This window comes from Salvia hispanica, chromosome 6 (genome assembly GCF_029641045.1).
Source record: "Salvia hispanica isolate PSC_SH4W2 chromosome 6, Shi_PSC_v1, whole genome shotgun sequence".
Lineage (NCBI taxonomy): Eukaryota > Viridiplantae > Streptophyta > Magnoliopsida > Lamiales > Lamiaceae > Salvia > Salvia hispanica.
Genome location: NC_142697.1, coordinates 45,077,719 through 45,094,583, shown reverse-complemented (window position 1 = coordinate 45,094,583; position 16,865 = coordinate 45,077,719). Strand labels below are relative to the sequence as shown.

At 37.3% G+C, this 16,865-nt stretch overlaps 3 protein-coding genes across 5 annotated transcripts; all 3 read left to right on the top strand.

Annotated features, from left to right (window-relative positions):
• Window positions 1–539: 539 nt before the first annotated feature.
• On the top strand, window positions 540–8,027 carry LOC125206939 (uncharacterized). Of its 2 annotated transcripts, none has more exons than XM_089061802.1 (12): window positions 540–1,016; window positions 2,224–2,450; window positions 3,338–3,405; window positions 3,808–3,879; window positions 4,054–4,382; window positions 4,608–4,676; window positions 4,749–4,834; window positions 4,930–6,912; window positions 7,033–7,110; window positions 7,188–7,299; window positions 7,522–7,572; window positions 7,657–8,027. In XM_089061802.1, the coding sequence occupies exons 1-12, from the start codon at window positions 693–695 to the stop codon at window positions 7,708–7,710; spliced, it is 3,453 nt and encodes a 1,150-aa protein (XP_088917928.1). In that variant the 5' UTR covers window positions 540–692; the 3' UTR covers window positions 7,711–8,027. The 2 variants fall into 2 exon arrangements, with proteins under 2 accessions (XP_088917928.1, XP_088917929.1); XM_089061803.1 differs by lacking the exon at window positions 540–1,016 and adding an exon at window positions 2,777–2,826 and having other exon boundaries at window positions 2,332–2,450.
• An 851-nt stretch (window positions 8,028–8,878) lies between these two features.
• On the top strand, window positions 8,879–10,553 carry LOC148923899 (small ribosomal subunit protein uS8my-like). Its single transcript, XM_089060616.1, has 3 exons — window positions 8,879–9,102; window positions 9,474–9,634; window positions 10,255–10,553. The coding sequence occupies exons 1-3, from the start codon at window positions 8,973–8,975 to the stop codon at window positions 10,351–10,353; spliced, it is 390 nt and encodes a 129-aa protein (XP_088916742.1). The 5' UTR covers window positions 8,879–8,972; the 3' UTR covers window positions 10,354–10,553.
• A 1,160-nt stretch (window positions 10,554–11,713) lies between these two features.
• Window positions 11,714–16,865, top strand: LOC125205360 (Amino acid dehydrogenase family protein). 2 transcript variants are annotated; one of them, XM_048104242.2, is made up of 16 exons: window positions 11,715–11,903; window positions 12,321–12,917; window positions 13,188–13,317; window positions 13,423–13,624; window positions 13,891–13,977; window positions 14,061–14,120; window positions 14,199–14,285; window positions 14,403–14,474; window positions 14,554–14,609; window positions 14,978–15,063; window positions 15,216–15,306; window positions 15,392–15,549; window positions 15,627–15,718; window positions 15,883–15,957; window positions 16,431–16,504; window positions 16,592–16,865. In XM_048104242.2, exons 2-16 carry the CDS (start codon window positions 12,362–12,364, stop codon window positions 16,665–16,667), a joined length of 1,902 nt encoding a protein of 633 aa, XP_047960199.2. In that variant the 5' UTR covers window positions 11,715–11,903; window positions 12,321–12,361; the 3' UTR covers window positions 16,668–16,865. The 2 variants fall into 2 exon arrangements, with proteins under 2 accessions (XP_088917351.1, XP_047960199.2); XM_089061225.1 differs by lacking the exon at window positions 16,592–16,865 and having other exon boundaries at window positions 11,714–11,903; window positions 16,366–16,492.

Below are 16,865 nucleotides of genomic sequence, written 5' to 3'. Positions count from 1 at the left end.
CTATGCTAGTGACAACAAAAAAATTGTAGAAAATTAATAAGTAGGTATGTTATAAATTAATTATATTTAATCGATTTAGATTCTCACAAAATTGATATATAAGTACCATTTTTATAAGCTTTCATTCATATATTATGACAGGAATTGATTAAATGAAAACTCTAAATATTGTACAAACTCAAAACTATGATCTGAATCGTTAAAAAATATCAGCATAATGTCAACACAATGTCAACGTTGATGTTGTGTTGAAACTTGAAATTGTGTTGACATCAAAATCTTGAAATTTTACACTGTGTTGACATTATACTGACGTTATGTTGATATTATGTTGAAAAGTTTCGAGTTTGTACAGTATATAAGTTTACATTTTATTACTACAATATTAGGACATGTAGGCAAAAAAACAATATTTTAAAAATCTATTTAGACAATTTTTAAATCACATTGTTAAGATAATAGCTAATTAAGTATGGAATAAATGGAAATTAGGGAAAAATCGGTGAATTAGAAAAAAACTGCAAAAAAGCCCAAATTCAACCATTGTTGGTCGGCTCTTCGCCGAGTTCCCTTCGCCTTGTTGAAGAACACTGGTAAAAAAAATCCACTATTTCCGAATCCGCCGCGATTGAATCTCTCCAACGCCGCAGGAATCGAGCGGAAGCCTCGACCCGGTGCCGGAACCGGAATCAATGTATGGAGCCTCCGGAAAGATGGGCCGCGGCGGCGGAAGCGGCGGCAAAAGGGGCATTCACGCGCCGCCGCCCGGCCGACCTACCCCGGCCAGCCGCTTATCCATGGGAGGGGGCCCACGCGGTCGCGGCGGGCCGCCGGCATCATCATCGCCGTCGGCCTCGTCGCTGCAGGTGGAGGAGAGCTTCAGCCTTGTCAGGGAGAATCCTTTGAATTTCGGGATGGCAATTAAGCTGACTGCTGACCTTGTGGAGGAGATCAAGCGGGTGGAGGCGCAGGGCGGTGCGGCGCGCATCAAATTCGGCGCTAATGCTAGTGGGAATGTGAGTTTTTGGATTCAATTTGTGGTGGTTTGGTTGAATTTTTTCAAATGCGGTTGAGGTTGATTGTTTGGGTGAGAGGGTTTAGGGGACAATTAGAGTAATTTGATTTTTGTGATTGATTGCTATAGTTTTGTAGTGGAATTATGCTTTCGCCTGTTTACATTGAAGCATGAAAATAGGGTTTTAACTGCAAATTGGAGATTAGACTGTATTCTGAGCTCCATATTTATTGCTGGAATTAGATGGTTGGCACAGAAAATATATGAGTTTCTTTATTTTATTTGGTCTGGTGGTTTCTTATCGCGGCAACATGATCCCGATTGCTGGATTTTGTTTGATATGAATGAGTTAAGCATAAATTGCTTAGTTTTGAGTATAGTAGCTAGATTGAGAAACGCAATGGATTTGGTAATGAAGGAAACAAAGAGGGAAAAGGACTTGCCATTGATGACTTTGGATTACTAGAGATTAAATGTCCTTCAGTTGATGACTTTTACCCATAGAGCAGCCCATGAGTTTTTGTGTTGATACATTTTATAGGAAACATATCATTTTGTGCTAAAATCAGAATATGGGCTGTATAAGAGGATTGCTCTTCAATAATTAGCACTTCAGTCCCCTGTCTTTGTTATACTCTAGTTATAGGAAAGAACTTTTGAGCCTCTGAAAATAGTAATCATTTGTAGGTATTTCAATTTAGAAACATTTGAAGACAGTGAATTGCATAAAGGCCCCCTTTTTACATTGGGACTAGTAAGTTATTCTCCTAGCTGACATTAATATTATGTCGATTATTGTTCAGAAATTATTTGTTAGCTACCCTCCTCCTTTGCCTACTTGTTATTAGCTTTCATCATGGGTGACATTTTGAGATGCCATAGAGCCACCTGCAATCTGTGCCTCTTTCTTATCTCTATTAACACCAGAAAGAAGTAGTTATTTGTCTCATCCTAGCATTTTAATTGGCACCCTGGCGCGTCCTCCCTTGAGTATGAGTTGCACTACCCCGTTCATCTAATGTATAAGTTTATAGATTACTATTACATAGGATGATAAGTTTTTTGTATATTGATACTTTGACAGTGCTCATAAGATATAATTACCTGTAGGTGATTTCACAGGATAGATATGAGATTATAAAGTTTGACTATATATTTGATGACAATACAACATTTGAATGCTCAGTGCTCTTATTTTCTTTCAACAGGTTATTCAAGTAGGGGACAAAACCATCAAATTCACTTGGTCCAGGGAACCAGGGGACTTATGTGATGTATATGAAGAACGTCAGAGTGGTGATGATGGAAATGGCTTGCTTGTAGAGTCAGGAGGCACTTGGCGTAAGGTTAATGTAGAGCGAGAATTAGATGAATCAACTAAAAATCATGTCAAAAGGCTGTCAGAAGAAGCCGAACGCAAAATGAAATCACGAAAGTATGTATCATTTTCCAGAACTTTTCATGGTGTCAGAATTAGTTCAGCCTTCACACACTGACTTCTCAGATTAAAATAATTTTTAGTAGTTTTTACAATAAAATAAATGATTTGCATTTATGGGAGGTAAAATGAAGATTCTGTATAATCTGAAACATTCCTGCTGCTATGGCTGATGATATTAGGGGAGGTGGCAGAAGGGTTGGGTTATGTGTGGTTAAAAATATCTGCCATTGCTTTTTCTCTCTTTATCTTCTTTCTTGCTCTTTTCCTAGTTCCTTCATTTCATTCCGTGTATAACTTTTTAAATTTTTTTGGGTTCATAGGTTGTGGGAGGGATGGCTGGTGCTTTGGTTACGGGCATGCATTAAATGACGTGGGTGTTTTCTGGAATAATATGATTACATGTGCATATTTGTTATGGGTGTCAGTGTCACTTCTAATAGTAAATTGTCCCCCAATGATATATACCCAATCCCAGTCTTGAGAGCGAAACACTACAGAGGTTTTCAAATCATTGGCCTGAACATCAAAATTTATGCGTCAACTTGTGCTTGTGAAAGAACTTAATTAATATTCCAAAAATTTAAATTTCTCTTACCTTTGCTGGAACTTTCCAGAGACTAATGCACTCCCAGTTTTGATGATATGATAAAAGAAGATCCAATAGTAAGAATATGAGATACTGCTAACATTCTACCTAACCCACTGGTATTTATTGTATTGTTTTCCACCTTGAATGTGCAAGAACTGCATATTTTGTCAGCTATAAAAATTTGTTCAAATTTAACTTGTAACCACTGAGCATGATGGTTCCATGGGTTCAAAGTTGAACTTATCCCTATCAGTTTATTTGTTTCTTTAATCCTTTCTTTTCGTGATGACAGATCAATTGTTTTAGATCATCAGAATCCAGCTATGAAGAATCAAATGAAGGCATTTGCTGCTTCTGAGTGTAAGTGGTCCTTAATTTGATGAAAGTTCTCTTTGTCAGCTTCTCCATAATTTGTACTTGTTCTAGGTTTGGTTTGTCAATTACTACTGGCAGTGAATATTGGTTTCATAAACAGCCACAACATTTCTTAAGGCTAATTGCATAATCTGGAGCTTCCCCCTTAGGATGTCCTCTTCACTAAAAAGTAAAAAATAATGTGAGACTTACCAACCACTAAATTTAAGGATAGTAATCTGCTTGTATCTAAGACTTTTTTTTTTTTTTCTGGCACTCGACTTAAATCTGTAATGAGTCAAAATGATGGATCAGAATTTTGAGATGGTATGGAAGTAGTATGGCAGAAGATCATTCTGTAGTATTATGACTGATTGTTCCCAGCTTTATGTGTTGAATTTGTTTCAGCTACTCAATGGAGAAGTTTCAAGAATCGGAAAGAACCTCCTTTCAAGAAGCCAAAATCTGAACCAACTTCAGGTAATGTGTAGGATTTAACTTGAAATGTTATAAAAATGGGTTGAATAATGAAGGACATCTTCTTTTCATTCTTTTTCTTCAGTATATTCACGAAACAGAACTGAGAAATTTCTCTATGTGGCTTCATTATACTGTTAATATAGTAGTAGTAAGCCATATTTGTGATAATGGCAGGTGGACCTCCAAAATCTGTTTTTAAGCCTGGTTTACCTAAGGGGAGGCTCTCTTCTCGCTCACCTTTATCTTCCCAACCAGATCAACTTGGTCCTTCAACATCTCCAATCGGAATTGGTGAATTTGGAAAGGGACAAACTGTTGTCTCGGATTTTGCGGCAACTCAAAATCTGAATAAAGTTTTGAGCTCTGAAAAAGATACAACCAACAGAAGGAATAGTACCATCAGCGATAGATCTAAATTGAATGTTGAGGCCAAACCTACTGATTTAAAGAATCGGATTACTTCTCTACTCCTGGAGCATAAGTCTACAGGAATGAGCCTTAAGGTGAGCTGGCATTTAAGCAATTTCTGTCTCTATTATGTTACTTTTCAATCTTCCCTGAAAACCATAGCTAAAGAACTACAAAGACACGCTTGCCACTTGTACTTGAGAGATGATAGAGGATGTGGGAGGGGAATGCACTTTATATAAAGATTCTAAATTAATTTGCAACTTTGTAGTTTCCTTCTGCCTTTTGGTGAGTACGCTCTAATGTCCTTTCTTTGTCAGGCCTTGGAGAGGGCTATTGGAGATCCAATGCCCAACGCTGCTCGGAGAATTGAGCCCATATTGAAACAAGTAAGGATATTCCTGATAGCAATGGTTAGCAATAGTTGTAAATACTTTCAACTATCTAATTTATGTTGACAGATTGCAATTTATCAAGCACCTGGGAGATATTTCCTAAATACAGGAGTGGAGATGGAAAGCTCCAAGAAGCTACCTCAAAGCAAAAGGTGTGTGTTTACTTGTCTCATTTTTTTTTGTTTTCTCTTTCTTTTGGTATGCATATGGTTGTTTGTTGGGCTCTAACTATTATATATGTCTTCAGTTCTCCTGAAGTTAATCGTGACCAATCACCTGCACCTCAGAAGTTTGACCAACTTCCTAGGGAAGATCCTAGCATTCACATTAGTACAGATACCAATAATGAACTGGGTGAATTGAATTCTACACCTACTCATCTAGCAAACATCATAGAGAAAATAGGTACTCAGAATTCGCCTGAAAATATAAGTGACAAAAATCCTTCTAACAATAACGAAGGTGTGGCTGGCAGCTCCAGTGATAGTGGAAGTGACAGTGACAGTGATAGTAGTGACAGTGGTAGTGATAGTGGAAGTCCTAGCAAAAGTAAAAGCCGAAGCCCAGTGGGTAGTAGTAGTGACAGTGATAGCGATGCATCTTCGAGCAGCAAGCAGGCATCTGATGAGGATTTAGATATTATGAATAGTGATGATGAGAATGAATCCAAGCATAAATTGCAAGATCCTGATAACGACCCTATTGATATAGGGAATTCAGATATTCAAGATCCCTTTGGTGAGATTGAGATTGACATTGACATTGAGAAAGACTCTCCTGAAGGTGACCATGGTCTACAAATGCCCCTGGCTAATAATATACTTGCCGGTAAAGAAGACGAAGAAAGACGAGTCTCTGAGAGAAAAGGATATGAAGAATCAGGTAGCATGGTCAATGATGGCTTCAAACATGGTCAGTCGGATACTCAGGGAAGATCATCAAAGGGAAATTCTAAAAGACGCTCTGATGATAATAATTTGGAAGACAGGGGACACAGCAAAAAGAAGTCAAAGAGTAAAAACTCAACCGAACCAGTTTCGGGGACTATAAACTCTCTTTTTGGTGAGAGCCCTTACAACTCATTATCGCCTGATAGGCCTCTGCAAGGCATTGACACTCAGCCTGTTGACCTAATGGAAGACAGAACCTACAAAAACGATAGACATTATTCCGATCAACAAACAGGTCCTAACCATCAACCAATAACACATCGACCTGTTTCCGATTCTCAGCCAGCGCAAAGATCTTCTGAAGGTCGTGGATGGACTGAGGCCCCTTCTGGAGAAAAACGAGCTGGTAAACGACCTGGTTTGCTTAATGAGCAACAGCAGTTACAGTTTTCCACCGGAGTTGGAGACAAACATGCACCAATCATAGAACCCAATATCAGAAAATCTGAAATGACAGGTAAGGTGAAGGAAACAGGCCCTAGTTTCAACTCACACAGGGGGTATTCTCCCAAGATTGACATTCCGAGTACTGCCGATAGATCTCCGATGATGAATGGACGGAATGGTGTACTTCGAAGAGAGCCGTCAGACTTAGAGTTGGGTGAATTTCGAGAACCCTCCAATGAGGAAGCTCCAGCATCTAAGAAGCAATTTGAGAGGAAAAATTCTTTTAAACATTTGGAAAACAAACGAAAGGATGCGGAATACTGGAACTCAGATTTCAGTGGAGGAAAGACATCTAATAAGATCCCAGCGGATCTGGGAAAAATGTCTTCACCAAATCCAGATGCTGTTATTTCCAGCAATCCAGATGGACCTTATAGGAGGAAGGCCCAAGAAAATTATGTTGATGACCGAACAAGACCTCATAATAGAGGCACCCAACCTCTTGATGCACATCATCAGGCCCAAGTGGATATCAACTCCCAGCAAAATACAGCACCAGAAGTGAGTGGTAAAACTAGATTTGCGGAAGCTGGGATGAGCAGGGGTGCTAGCATTGAAGCCTATGGAGATGCTTCCCGGAAAATTCCAGGTAATTCAATAGAACAGCAGCATGATCCAATACAAGGAGTCAAACCCCGTGCCACTAAGCAAAGCAAGAAACAGAAGTCCAATAGGCCAAGTGTCTCGAATGATAGACGAACAGATGCTTTGACTGGAAGCAATGATAGCCAGCAACAAAAGAAATTGTCTTCTTCAGATGATACCAGTTGTTCATTCACTAAATTTGAGAAGGAGCAGCCTGAGCTGAAGGTTCCGATAAGGGATATTTCTCAGTAAGTACAAACAGTGATCTTATGGTTTTCCTGGAGTAGATGAAGATTTTCCATGGCATCAAACCTTTTTATACGTTCTTTTACATTTCTGGCTGTTATATATGCAATTCTACTTCTCAGGTACAAAGAATATGTGAAGGAATATCAAGAAAAGTACGAGAGCTATTGCTCCTTGAACAAAATCTTGGAGTCGTACAGGTATGTCGAGCCCTACTAGTTCTGATTGTTGATTCTGGAAATTGAGTCCACTGACTTTCATATATCCTGTTTGTTAGGGATGAGTTTAGTAAACTTGGTAAGGATCTTGAGGCTTACAAAGGTAGGGATGTGAAAAAATATAATGACATCTTGGAGCAGATGAGGTCCTCATTTCGTCAATGTGGGGAGGTACGCTTTATTGTTTATTTCATAAGAATCTTATGTGGTCATTTTATGCCTGTGGTCGTTCATGTTGTTATAGCTTCATAACTGTGTTCCAAAGTATAATTTGGTGACTGCTACAATCACAGTGAACAGTGCCAAATCTGTTGATGTCTTGATTCTAGACCAACCCTTTTTTAGCGTGGACGAGTTCTGGTTCTTCTAAGACTAACACTTGATGTTTTGCAGAAACATAAACGCTTAAAGAAAATATTCGTTGTGCTTTATGAAGAGTTGAAGGTGTCTAACCTCTTCCTCTTTATAAACTCCGTGACTTGATTCTGTCCGTTGTTCTAACGTGACTCCTGTCTATGTTCATTGCAGCATTTGAAACAGATGATCAAAGACTATGCCACCTCATATAATAAAAAGGACTGATTCTTTTATACATCATCGCTCTCTGAGATAACCCATAATTTCTCCGGAAATATACAAACACTGCCTAGTCATCATCCTTCATTGCTAGCGGAGTTCCAGACAAAACCTTGACGGAAAAGCTCCCAGATCTAGCCTCCGTATTCAAAAAGCCGGTGGCAACAGCTCGTGCTGCAAAGAGATACTGAACTTGTATATATGACTGAGTAATATATTTGTTTTTGTCTTGGTTCTTTGTGGTACAGTATATATTCTTGTGGTTTCTTGAGGGAGATGAACCTTATGGTTTTATACAGCTCTCTCTCCCAATTTTGACATTAGTTTTATATTTCTCTCCCAATTTTGACATTTCTTTAGTATCATAGTTGTTGATGATGCTGGTAAACATAACAGGAACCAAAAGTGGTTCCACATTTTATTTCTTTTGAATTTTAATACTACTATGATTTCCAGTTTGAACATCCTTGTTTTCATTTTTCATTCTTCATTCTTCAATTTTCTCTTTTTAGAAATAAACAATCTCCATATTATCATCTTTGGTGTACTATGGTAATATAGTGGAATAGGTTTGTTTTAAAATGATAACACCTCTTAAAATGACATTATATCACAATTCTTAGTCAATCATTTGTACACGTGGATGAATAATCAGCTGCCATGTGACAATTATAAAAAATGCTCAAGGGTAAATTTTCTCGGTCTGCAATATCCAATACGTTATATTGCAATTTTTGTCTGTCTGCAATATCCAATACGCTAGACTGCAATTTATACTATGCAGTGTAAAGTTTATACTATTGCAATGTAGCGTTTATAATATTGCAGACTATGTGGTGTCACAATATCACTTTAAGTGGTGTTGTCATTTTAAAGCACCCCTAGTGAAATATATTACCATATTTTGTTGCGAGGCAATCTCGATGAAATACTGTGAAAAGTATTTTTTTAATTTTAGTATATGTTACATTCACACTTTTATGAGCATTGAAAAAAGAAAAATTCTACTATTATTTTAAAAATAATTTTATTGACTACTAATTGATTCATAACTATTATTTAAATCAATCAAAATTAGGATTTTTTATTATAATTATTTTTTTAATGTTTATTTATTTTTTCATTTTTGAAATAATTTTATTTTACGAGCCCAATGAGTCAACACTGTTGAGCCCAAACCCAAATTGAAAATCTCCCAAATTTAGCATCTCTCCTTCTCTGCATCGCGAAAGGGTTTTAGCTGCAGAAGTGAAGAAAACGGATGCAAAATGGGAAGAAGAATACTGAACGATGCGTTGAGAACAATTGTCAATGCTGAAAAGCGGGGATTCGCTTCGGCTGAGCTCAAGCCCATCTCTAATGTCGTCGCCTCTTTCCTCCAAATCATGAAATACAGAGGTATCAAATCCCCTTTTTTAACAGCTGGTAGTCTTAGTCTTGCAATTGTTTTCTACTACTTCTTAATATTCAAATGATTCGTAGCAAAATCGGATTCTAATTCGGCGTTTATGGCGTATTAAGCATATGTGAGAGAGACATGTTATTGATCTATAAATTTTATCGTGGAAGAATTTGTAAATTGGAATAATGTATTGATGAGAGGTTTGACTGAACAAACGCTGTAATCATCGATTTATAGATTTCATTCAGTGTGTAAAGGTGGAATTTTGTTTAGTGTATTTAAGAGTTTGGTTCTATTTTTCTAGGGCTAGTCTTGTTTGAAAATGTGAAATGGTGTGAATAAGCTTGGAGTGATGGTGAAATGGCAGGTTATGTTAAGGATTTTCAAGTTCATGATCCACATAGGGTGGGGAGGATAACGGTGCAGCTGCAGGGGAGGGTGAACGATTGTCGGGCTCTTACTTATAGGCAAGACATTAAGGCTCAGTATATGGAGACCTACAAAACTCGCATGCTTCCAACGCGCCAGGTTTGATTGTTTCCATCACGAAGTTATAAGTTGGTGATTTGAATCCTGTTTTATGTGCTGTTCCATCCAGGCTTTGATAGTTGAATGATGTGATTTTGTCCTATTTGATTTGATTTCTTAATTGCGTATATTGTTCACAGCCACTACATGTTTTAGCATGTGAGGGCTTTGGTCTCATCTTCTTGAATTTGGTAACATGATCTAGTTAATGAATATGAATCAATGTTGCACTTAGCTCATTGCTTTCTGTATGAAGTCAGAGACCTGAATCACCTGATAATTTGGTGACACCAGCAAGAGACTTTTTGGTTAATGTTCAATCAGGGAACTTAAGTCATAGTTTTGGGTTTATGAATGATGCTGAATAAACACCGGTTCTTAAGACGTTGATCCGGGCACATCCCAAACAATCGTTTTAAAGAGGTTACTATCTGGTTTTATCTCTATTCTACAGCCTTATATGCTGGGTGTTTATCTTTTCATGCTACTATGCGGCGGTATGTTTATATTGTAAAGGATAATGTCACATTTTTAACGATACCTCTTTCGACTTTTATGGAATTGAAGCTACAAGTACACGACCCTTTGCTGATGATTCATATTCTTTATTCCACACGCAGTGGGGCTATGTAGTGGTCACAACGCCAAACGGAGTTCTGGATCATGAGGAGGCTATTCGGCAAAATGTTGGTGGCCAAGTGATTGGATACTTTTACTGAAGATCTCACTTATGGTTATAATGTGAGGATTTCTTGTTTAGGTAAGAAAGAAAAGATTGTGAAGCTCCCATTGCAATAACTCGGGGAGGAATTCGTGACGTTTTTGTATCTTTAACAATGTCTTGTTAATGCTGTGTTTCCCAGCCTTTGATCTCCTTAATCTTGAATCCTAAATCATTAATATTACCTCTTTTCCTTCATTTATGTATGCAATAGAGAATATGACACTAATGAGCAATATGTGATGTTAATATATACTAGTACTTGAAATATACAAACAGAAAGCCTGAGATATTCATAATTTCTTAAATTATTTGTGGCTGCATTGATTTTTGTTTTGGTTAATTGAAAATTTGGAAGATAATCATAGTTTCAAATTTTGCATATGAAAAGCAGCATACTGTTTTTCCCACAGTTTTTTCATCAGATATCTCCAAACTCGAGTTATTTGCTCTAACGATCAGATTGTAAATGCCATGACGTTTACTGAATTATTCGAAATTTTCAAATGCTTACGACTTGCAATGTATCCAATGAACGTATTATACCCGGAGTAATCATCAAAGAAAAAGATGAAAATATACACTCTTGGCTTCAAACTTGCTACCTCCGTTTTCCAAATTTTGACACACTTTGACCCGACACGAGTTTTAAGAAATGTAATGGAAAGTGAGTTGAAAAAGAATGTGAGTCATACTTTTAAAGTATTAGTTATATTTTAAAATGTGAGTAGAAATGAGTTAGTGGAATATGAGATACACTACAAAAAATGATAAAAGGTGAAGTGTGTAAAAATTTGGGAGACGGAGTTTTGAAGTTGGACGTCAATTGTAAAATTAAGTTTTTAGTGCATTAGTATCAATGCTATTACATTCAGTTCAATTGAATTGTCAATTAATCTACCGTCAAGAATGATGCTATTGTACCCGAATTTTTTGATTCAAATTTATCAATGTACCAATATAATAACATATGATTCTCTCATGTTATTTTCATACACTTCATATGAAAATTAATCGAAAATAAAATTACTAAGATTATCTGTAATCATTATTACATACTATAAATAATAAATATAGACATCCCAATTTCGAAGGTACATTTAAACTAGAAAGTTGCACATATTTGCCGAATACTCCTAGGATTTAATCTGTTGCAAAAAATTAATTCAGTTTATCGATATTTAATTCCCAAAATTTGCAATTAAAAATTCACAGTACAAAGCTATCAATGAATCAATATCCATTTCCTATACTAGGTACTAGTAATAAATTATGGAAGTTGGTGCGTATTTTATTTATTTTCTTTACGACGAAAATAATTGTAAGTTAATTTTTCACAAAATCATTTCTTTCATCCAATCATCCTCTGTCCCACTAAAAAAACCCCTCTTTCTCGCAGTCTGCCACAGAAGAACGCCCAAAATCACTATTTTTCAATTTCTGCATTAAAATCCGATTGAAATTACGATCCCTCTCTTTGAATTGTGATTCATCGCAGTGTGTCCCGAGCTAATTGATTCAAATCATAGTTCAGGATTTTCATTTGAGGTAAAAAAAATCAAATCTTTTTCAATTTGGGTTTTGTTGTGTGTACGGTTCCTTAAACTTGGTTACTTGGAATTAAATTCATATAAAGTAAGTATTTTTTTGCTTAATTAGTTTCATCTCTAAATGAAAAATGGTTCAACTTGGAAGCCATGTATGATATGTTTCACTTTCTTGCTCTGTAGCTTGTTTTTGTTGCATTCTTGTTTTATTGTGATTAGGGAGATTGCAAAATGCTCAAGCTTTAGTAACTTATTTGATGATATAATACTGATAAAAGTATACTATGATCTTTTTTGAGGTTGTAAAGTAGTTCTAGCTGGTATATGATTATCCCATTTATTTCATGCGTATTTGTTGTTAGCAAAGATATATCTTTCTTAGAAAGTCATGTAGATCAGTGCTTGCTTGGTTTTGCAGACGATAAACAATTTAAGCCAACGGCTGCATTGTCATGCTGAATGTTGCTTCCGGCTGGTGGGATTGGGATGACTTCTACAATGGATGAGATGAACTTGATCCAACAGGCGCAGAGGCATCATCTTGTTCGGGAACTTGGTGAAGAGATTGATTTGGAAATAGGCCCCGGAGATGATGAACATTCTTTTGTGCATAACTCTCTTCTTGGTGTTCAATCGCATGAGCCCTCTGGCAAAGACCTTGCAGACAACAAGCTTATGATGAGTTCTCAGCTCTCTAATGAGGATCAGGATTTATCGAAGGCCCAATCTGCGAAAAGGAAGAAGAAGGTCGTTAAAAGATGGAGGGAAGAGTGGGCTGATACGTATAAGTGGGCGTACGTTGATGTCAAGGATGGGACACCAAGGATATTCTGTTCTGTGTGTAGAGAGTATGGCAGGAAGCATAGAAGAAACCCTTATGGAAACGAAGGGAGTAGGAATATGCAGATGAGTGCTCTGGAGGAGCATAATAATAGCTTGCTTCACAAAGAGGCTCTTCGCCTACAGCAAGCCTCTAAAGAGAAATTAGTCATTGACAAACCCATTTTTGTGAAAGGTGGGTCCTTTTTTTTTTCTATATTTTGTTTAAATACTAGTAAAAATGTTTTTTTTTTTCTTGTTGATGTTTTCATTGTTGTTCCATTTGGTATATATACTCTTCTTGCTTAAAGTGGAGCTAAAGAAACCTCGTATTCTTGTTTCTTATATCCTCTATCTATATATGGAGCATGACTGGTTGGTTTGTATATTGTGTTTGGGCTACATCTCGTATCTAGATGTGAGGTTTTCACTATTTTGGTCTCTCATAGCATGATTCCTGGCACAGCTCTCATGTCAAAAACAGCTGGATCTATTGTTGAGGCTGCACTTAGAAGAGATCCTCATGAAGCCGAGTTCATTCAATCTGTGCAAGAAGTGGTTCATTCTCTAGAGAGAGTAATTTCAAAAAATTCCAAGTAAGTTGCTATATTCTTATGTTTTCATAGCCAGTGTTTCTTCTCTTGAATTTGTGTTGTCTTATGATGTTTATTGACATTATTATAACTGCTGCAACACTACAGCTCTGTAAATACCATGGAACGGCTTTTAGAGCCTGAGCGTACAGTTATTTTCCGGGTTCCATGGATCGACGATAGGGGTGAAACACATGTCAACCGTGGATATCGTGTTCACTTTAATCAGGCACTTGGTCCATGCAGGGGCGGCCTACGCTTCCATCCATCGATGAACTTGAGCATTGCAAAATTTCTCAGCTTTGAACAGGTTTCTCATGCTTGTGATCTATAAAATCCCAAATTTCGTTGTAAATTTTTGCCATGTTCAAACAATTTCATGTTAGTATTTTGTCACCATTGTACATCTCATTTTCTCCTTTTTGATGAGTATTTTTTCGACTTTTTCTTCACTGAAAATCTCTCATTTGTTTCTCATTGTTATCTCTATGTAAAATTTCATTAGTAACCCCTAGAAGTTGAAGTTCAATGGACTTTGAGTAAACACCTTAACAACACCTAAATTCTTTCATGCAGACCTTTAAAAATGCTTTATCTCCATACAGACTTGGAGGCTCTTCGGGTGGAAGTGATTTTGATCCTAAGGGAAAAAGTGACAATGAGGTCGTATTTAACTTTTGACTGAGCCAATATATTGAAATTATGTAATTAACCTTTTCTTATGAAATTCTGAACCACACATGCAGATCATGAGGTTTTGCCAGAGTTTCATGAATGAGCTATACCGCTATCTTGGTCCCGACAAGGTATTATCATGGTACTACATTTCGTGAAGGCTCTTCCCGTTACATTATTGGCTTTATGACTGCTTCCTCACAATGTAGGATCTCCCTTCAGAGGAGATGGGCGTCGGTACTCGTGAAATGGGCTATTTGTATGGACAATATAGACGTCTGACCGGGCATTCTCAGGTTAAATCTGCTTATATTCATCTGTTCACTGCATATACTTTTCTTTATTGAACGAATGAAAGGTTCTAGACTCGTTGCTACTTAATAACTAATCATTTGAAACTCATGTTTGTGCAGGGAAGTTTTACCGGGCCTAGAGTAAACTGGCCTGGCTCCAGCCTCAGAACGGAAGCTACTGGCTATGGATTGGTGAATGACATTCTCTTATCTTTTGTATGCAATCTTGAATCTTTGTTTGTTGCTAACTCAACTTTCTTGCTCGTTGCAGGTATTCTTCGCTCAACTTATGCTTGCTGACATGAATAAAGAACTAAAAGGACTAAGGTTCTACTCTTCACCAGTTATATTTTGCAAACATATCTTGCTTAATAGTATAATATTTGTACCGCATATGTTGCTTTTCCTCAGCTTTTCTCTTCCCACTGTTGTGCAATGTCCATGCTCTTGTCTACATTGCTTTTTCGGGGAATGAAATTGTACTTTGATATAACTTTATTACTTGTGAAAAATGAGTGGGAAACATAGTGAGTGGAGAAAGACAAGCTCTTCTTGAATCTTGAACATCTTAAAATGTGCTTCTAGTTCTCGAGAGAATTCTGTTATGTGCATGCCTTGGTTGAGTGATACGTAAATTGGTGCTATTAGAATCTTGCAATAACATGTTTTATCTTCATCTGCTCTTCACTTTCCAGATGTGCAGTTAGTGGTTCTGGAAAGATATCGATGCATGTGCTGGAGAAGCTTATTGCTTATGGCGCACTTCCTATAACAGTCTCAGGTATGTAATGGACTTGCTTTCGCTTGGCATATGGCTCAAATTACTCATTCGATATCGAAAAATAGGCTGCCTATGTGATATCTAATGAACGTCTGGTGAATTATCTACAGATTACATTCATTTTCCCACTTCTGTTTGCTTATGATTCACAGATTCAAAAGGTTATTTGGTGGATGAGGATGGGTTTGATTTCATGAAAATATCTTTCTTGAGGGACATTAAAGCTCAGAATCGAAGTTTGAGGTTCGTAAGCTCCCTGGTGTGCAGTGTGCACTACAGTATTTTTAGAAAATCACCAACTTATTAATATTACTGTCATTACTTGCAGAGACTATTCGAAGACTTATGCTCGTTCAAAGTACTATGATGAGTCCAAGCCTTGGAATGAAACGTGTGATGTTGCATTTCCTTGTGCTTCCCAAAATGAGATTGACCAGTCCGATGCTATCAACTTGGTCAATTCAGGATGCCGCATACTTGTAGAAGGTAATGCCCGACATTTAGCAACCTTTTTGACACAATGTTTGTCCTCTTCATCATCTTAAACTACTCTATCCTTTTAGGATCGAATATGCCTTGTACACCAGAAGCGGTTGATGTCTTAAGGAAGGCCAATGTCTTAGTAGCTCCTTCTATGGCTGCCGGAGTGGGCGGGGTATGCTATTTTCTTATCATAACTTCTTTTAATTTCAAATTTTTTCAATATCTAAAGAAAGCATTTTATTGCCTCAGCCCTCATGTTAACACAGAATCTTGTCATCCATTCCTTGCTATCTCACACTCGAACAACATTTAAAACTTGTCGATATTTTACTGCAGGTAGTAGCCGGGGAACTTGAACTAAAAGAGTGCAACTTGAATTGGTCACCTGAAGATTTTGAATCCAAACTACAGGTGAGACCTTCAAATCAATCTTTTCTTGGGATTATTGCTACAAACTTTAGGACTTTTCACTTAGTTCATCTTTTGTAATTTTAATAATTCGTATGTTGTATCTTTTGTTTATTTAATTTCCAGTTCACTCAATCTGATTTAATTTTGCTTCCAAGTAGGTTATGACTTTCTTTGTTGCATAAATCAAAGCTTCTTTGTATCAATAGATTTTTCCTTAAAACTCCTCCTTCCTCACAGCAAAGTGCTCGTTGTATAACTTTATCGCCACGATTTATCAAACAGATGATAGAGTGTTCGATCCTCCTAAGTAACCTCGAATTTGGTGAATTGTTCGAACCTAGATTTGTCTACATATAGAGAGTTTGCTTTAGGATGTTAGATTATCTACCTTATGTGTCTTCGTTGCAGGTCGGTGACCAATGAGGATCGTATCACATCCTTCTATGCATGACATGATTAATTTGCATTTGCAGGAAGCGATGAAGCAAACCTACCAGAGAGCACTCAAATCAGCAGCTGATTTCGGTTACCAGAAAGAAAGCCCCGAGTAAGGCTGACTTCATCTCCAATTTCGTATCTTTCTGCTCTAAAACCCGACCACCTCATCTCCTTCATCCGTCGTCTTCTGCTGCAGGTCGTTGGTGCACGGAGCTGCCATCTCTGCTTTCCTGACAATCGCGAGCAGCATGGCCGACCAAGGATGTGTATAATAGGCCGCTTTGCTCCAGAAATTGATGTTTTAGCATCGGGCACTGATCGTTTCCCGGCCTTGAAGGTCGAAGACCGGAGAAGCAGAGAATCACTTGATTGTAAATTGTGTTTCATAGCTACATTAGACTGGTTATAGCTACTTGGATTTGGCCATCAATTGTTTTAATGGAAATAAAAAATCATAATCCCTCAACAAA